Here is a 4,608-nt window from a genome sequence, read left to right on the forward strand (position 1 = left end):
ACACACACACACACCTTCTCTCCTGGAACTCCCACCTCCTATTTCCTGCTTCAGTTCATTGATGAAAGGCTTTTTTATTGACAGGCAAATACTTTTACACAGTGCACAAGAGAAGTCTCTCTAACACAGTGCGGCAGTCTGTGGTAGTGAAGGGGTTGCAGGACATGGAATGGGGGTGAAAAACAGTAAGAAAAACAAGCCAACAATCCCCTTGGCTGATGCCGTCAGGAGCAGATCATGACAGCTCAGGGAACTTGAGTGTCTGTGCATGTTGATTCTTTTTGTGCCATTGTGACCAAAAGGGAAGAACGATTTATGTGTCTCATGGTTCCAGGGAGATTTTAGCCCATCGTGGTAGGGAAACCCTGGCTACAATGTGGCTGCACCTCTGGCGGTGAGAACATGAAGCAGTGTAGCTATTTGCATGGTACAGAGCAGGGAGGAGAGAAAGCAGGCTGAAGCCAGGGCTTGGAGGATTGTTCAGAGGCCTGCCTCTGTGACCTGCCTCCGCTACTCGGACCCACCTTGTAAAGGCTCTGCAGCCTTCGGAGCAGCACTGCGGGCTAGGGACTGAGCACTAGTAACATGGACCTGAAACATATATTTCAGGTTCAAACGTATTTCAGTGTAGAACTGTATGGAATTCTAGGGCAGGACCATGACAGAGGGCTAGGGTAGTGGGAAGCCTGAAAGCTTCTCTCCATGAGGGACCCATTCATGTGAAAGAGTGCAGACAAGCTCCATATGAAGGGACCAAGCCATGGATGCTCAGGGAGATCAGTTTGGGTTTAACCTAAGAAAGACTTCCTCTCAGCGAGACTTTGGGGTGCGGGGTGTCAGATGCTAGAACAGATAGACCTGCTTGCTCCATTAGCAGGAGGACTTGAGTTCTGTCCCCAAACTCACATAAAAAGCCATCCATTGTGCTGCACATTTGCAACCCCAGTATTGATGAGGTAGAGATAGACCCCGGGGACCCATGGCCAGCCACTCTAGTCTGACCAGTAAGCCCCTGGTCCCAGTAAAATACCCCATTTCAAGACACAGAAAAACACCACCGATGGAGAAACAACACCCAAGGTTGTTCATGCTTTTTCAGACACAGTATGCACACACACACACACACACACACACACACACACACACACTCACTCACTCACCCTCAAGGAACAGGGAAAATGATGTCTACTTGGGTGAGCCAGTGTCTTGACTAACTGACCACTGGTACCCTGAAGAGAGGCTTTGTTGGATGGCTTCGGGTTTCTGCCTTTTCTGGTTGCTGTATCTGATCCCTTTCATCTCCAGGAAGACATTTCCAATAGCTGAGAGTGTTTGCAGCCGGCCTGATGTTGATGTGGGCTCAAGTGTTTGAAGTCTTCCACTTAATTTTACAAACACTCATTTCGTACTTTAACAGCCCTATGACTGGGGTGTGGAGAGAAACCTGGGCGGGTTTGCTTCTGTGGACAGTAAACTGCAGATAAAAGGCAGCGAGCAGTTTTACTTCCAAACCACCAATTAGATGAAAGGCCTTAGCCACTGGCTGGAGCTGTTTCCCGTGCACTTGTATTTGAAGCTGTGTCCTTCCTGGTTAACCCAAGCAAGTGGACCCAGCTGCTGGTCTCCAGGGAATTCCTCCCACCCTTTTAACCAAGTACTTCTTTACATGGGTCAATAAAAAGGACAGAGAAGAAAATTTGCGCCCACACATTCCCCATTCGCCATAACCCCCTCAATTGCCTACGCTGACTGATTACTAGATTTCCCTCCCCCGTCTGCTCTGATTGGTCATTGGATTGCCCCTCCCCCTCCTGCTCTGATTGGTCACCAGATCCCCCCTCTCCTGCCTGCTCTGATTGGTCACTGGATTCCCCTCCCCGCCTGCTCTGATTGGTCACCAGATCCCCCCTCTCCTGCTTGTTCTGATTGGTCACCGGATTCCTCTCCCCCTGCCTGCTCTGATTGGTCACTGGATTCCCCCTCCCACACCTGCTCTGGTCACAGGATCTTCCTCCCATGCCTTCTCTGATTGGTCATTGGATCCCCCACCCACATCTGCTCTGATTAGTCACCAGATCCCTCTCCCCTGCCTGCTCTGATTGGTCACCGGATCCTCCTCCCCTGCCTGCTCAGACTGATCACCAGATCCCCTACAGGTTAGATCCACCCACCTGTTCCGAGTACCCCTCAGATCCACTTCATGTAGATATAGGCAGCAAAAAGATGTGCGTACGTTTTCTCCTTTTCTATAAAAGTTAGCTAAGGTTTACATATCACCCTCTGTCCTTGTCTTTCTGTATCATATTATCTTAGAAATCTCATCACCTCTATATATGTATATCTATAGATATTATAGATAATTAGCCAGTCTATCACAAGGATTTACCAGGACTAATTAGCCAGCCCCTATTGATGGACTGTTGCTATTTCAGATACACTGTAATCTTATGGATGCCCTGTTCACTGTGTGGAAGAGTATCTGTAGGATAATCCCCCTGGGCATCTTTAGCTGTTGATACATACTGGCGCGCTCAGGATAATCCCCCTGGGCATCTTTAGCTGTTGATACATACTGGCACGCTGCCCTCCATAGATGGACACTAGTTTACTTTCCTTCCCACAGTGGTGGAGAACAGTTCCCTTTGCAGACACTGTCTCTCTCTCTCTCTCTCTCTCTCTCTCTCTCTCTCTCTCTCTCTCTCTCTCTCTCTCTCTCTTTTTCTTTTACAAGCTGATGGTCTTGTTTTCCTGAGACCAAATGTCCTGCCATTAAAGAGCCATTTGCTTCCCCTTCTTGGATCTTTGATTGTGTCTTTAGCCCGTTTTCTGGTTTTGTTGTTGTTGTTGTTGTTGTTGTTGTCGTCCTTTTACACATGGAGGAACTAGCCCTTGTCTCCATGAGCCGTAAATTCTCTCTCTGCTTTGGTCTTAACCTGTGACTGAATGGAAGTTTGTTCCAAGCCCTCAGATTTATCAGACTCTACAACCTGTTAAAGATTGAAGGCTGGGTTTGAGTTCCTGGCAAACAAGGGAATCCTCCCAAGAGTTCTTTCAGAATGGTCGAGATACTCAGCCTTGAAGCTTGAATCCATTTGCAGTGTCTCCTTGAGTGTGTGGTGGTCTTTCCAGTCATCCCCGTACTGTGCTGAGCAGGCTTCTTTACCACGCTGAGCTCTTAGAAAACTGTAGCAGGCTTCCTTCTGCTGGACTTCTCAAAGTTGCTCCATGTCTCTGACCCACAGCACCCATTTCCCCACATGGCCACCCAAGACTTAATGCCTTTCTGCTTTCAGCTGCCAACAGCTTCCCATCTTTGGCGGCATTGGCTGACCAAGGGCATCAAGTCATTGTCTTCCAAGCACTAGGCCAGCTCAGGGATTGCACTGGGGACTTCAATAGTGTCTTGGCCCATTCGAAGTCTGCCAGACTGGCCTACTGAGCCTGTGGTACCTTTGGGATTTGGAGAGCGGAGGATTAGGAGCTGGTTGCAGTCATCACTCAAGATGCTCAGCGTCCCAGCTCCAGTTTTGTGAGGCATGTGTCAGGTTTTCTCCTTAGTTAGCAATCTCCATCTGTCAGTTCTTCATTTCCTCCCTGAACCTCCAGATCCACTATTGCTTGTCTCTGTTTTGTGAGCTGACTGTCCCTCAGTCTGACTCACTGATCTAGAAACTTGGCCTTTTTCTGGCTTGGCAGGAGTAGGTCATCAGTGAAATTCAGGGGCTTGGTGGCTGTGGAATCTTCTGCTGGATTTGAAAGCATTTTGCTACCAGTCTGTATCCACTCTGGTGGAGGCAAGTGCTTTAGAGAAGTTCGAATGCTGCAAGTCCAGGGACCCAGGCTTCCTTTCCCTGTAGTCTTGTGTGGAAAGCCTTGCACAGTGTTGTCTGTATACTTTAGTGTTGTTTTCAGTCATGTGGGCATTAACTGGGCCCCGTGGATAGGTGGTATGACTCATGAGTTTATACACAGCAGCACGTGAGCCAGGAAGCCATTGGGAGATACAAGCAGAGCCTCGCCTGAAGCTGCTGGCTGCTCAGTGGAGACAGCTGCCAGATGGGCAGCGCCTTCCGAGGCAAATACTTCAAGATGATTAACTGCAGATCACAGCAGAGCACAGAGTGATCACTGGACCACTCCTCCCAGATTCTCCAGCTGGTCTGCAGAACCACAGTTCAAGCGAGGCTGCCCAGAACTGCCACACACGATTTGTTGAGTGGCCAAGAAACAGACGTCCGTCTGTCTTCTGTGAAATATTCATGAGTTGACTGAAATCTCTGGGGCCTCTGGCCCTGTCCTCTCCCACAGGTCAGAGTAGGGGCCTTGCAGTTTGGTTCCACTCCTCATCTGGAATTCCCCTTGGACTCCTTTTCAACCCGGCAGGAAGTGAAGGAGAGCATCAAGAGAATAGTTTTCAAGTAAGTGTAACGGGAGTGCACCACACAGACAGACACTGAGGCGGTGGGAGTGCGCCACACAGACAGACACTGAGGCAGTGGGAGTGCGCCACACAGACAGACACTGAGGCAGTGGGAGTGCACCACACAGACAGACACTGAGGCGGTGGGAGTGCGCCACACAGACAGACACTGAGGCGGTGGGAGTGCG

At 49.6% G+C, this 4,608-nt stretch overlaps 1 protein-coding gene across 3 annotated transcripts in view; it reads left to right on the forward strand.

Annotated features, from left to right (window-relative positions):
- Vwa2 (von Willebrand factor A domain containing 2) overlaps positions 1 to 4,608 on the forward strand; it is a 43,169-nt gene that overhangs the window by 16,021 nt on the left and 22,540 nt on the right. For all 3 annotated transcript variants that reach the window (XM_031390804.1, XM_031390803.1, XM_031390805.1), the window contains exon 5: positions 4,309 to 4,418. In XM_031390804.1, the coding sequence (XP_031246664.1) occupies positions 4,309 to 4,418 (110 nt within the window). The remainder of the gene's footprint in view (positions 1 to 4,308; positions 4,419 to 4,608) is intronic.

Source organism: Mastomys coucha, unplaced genomic scaffold (assembly GCF_008632895.1).
Source record: "Mastomys coucha isolate ucsf_1 unplaced genomic scaffold, UCSF_Mcou_1 pScaffold21, whole genome shotgun sequence".
Lineage (NCBI taxonomy): Eukaryota > Metazoa > Chordata > Mammalia > Rodentia > Muridae > Mastomys > Mastomys coucha.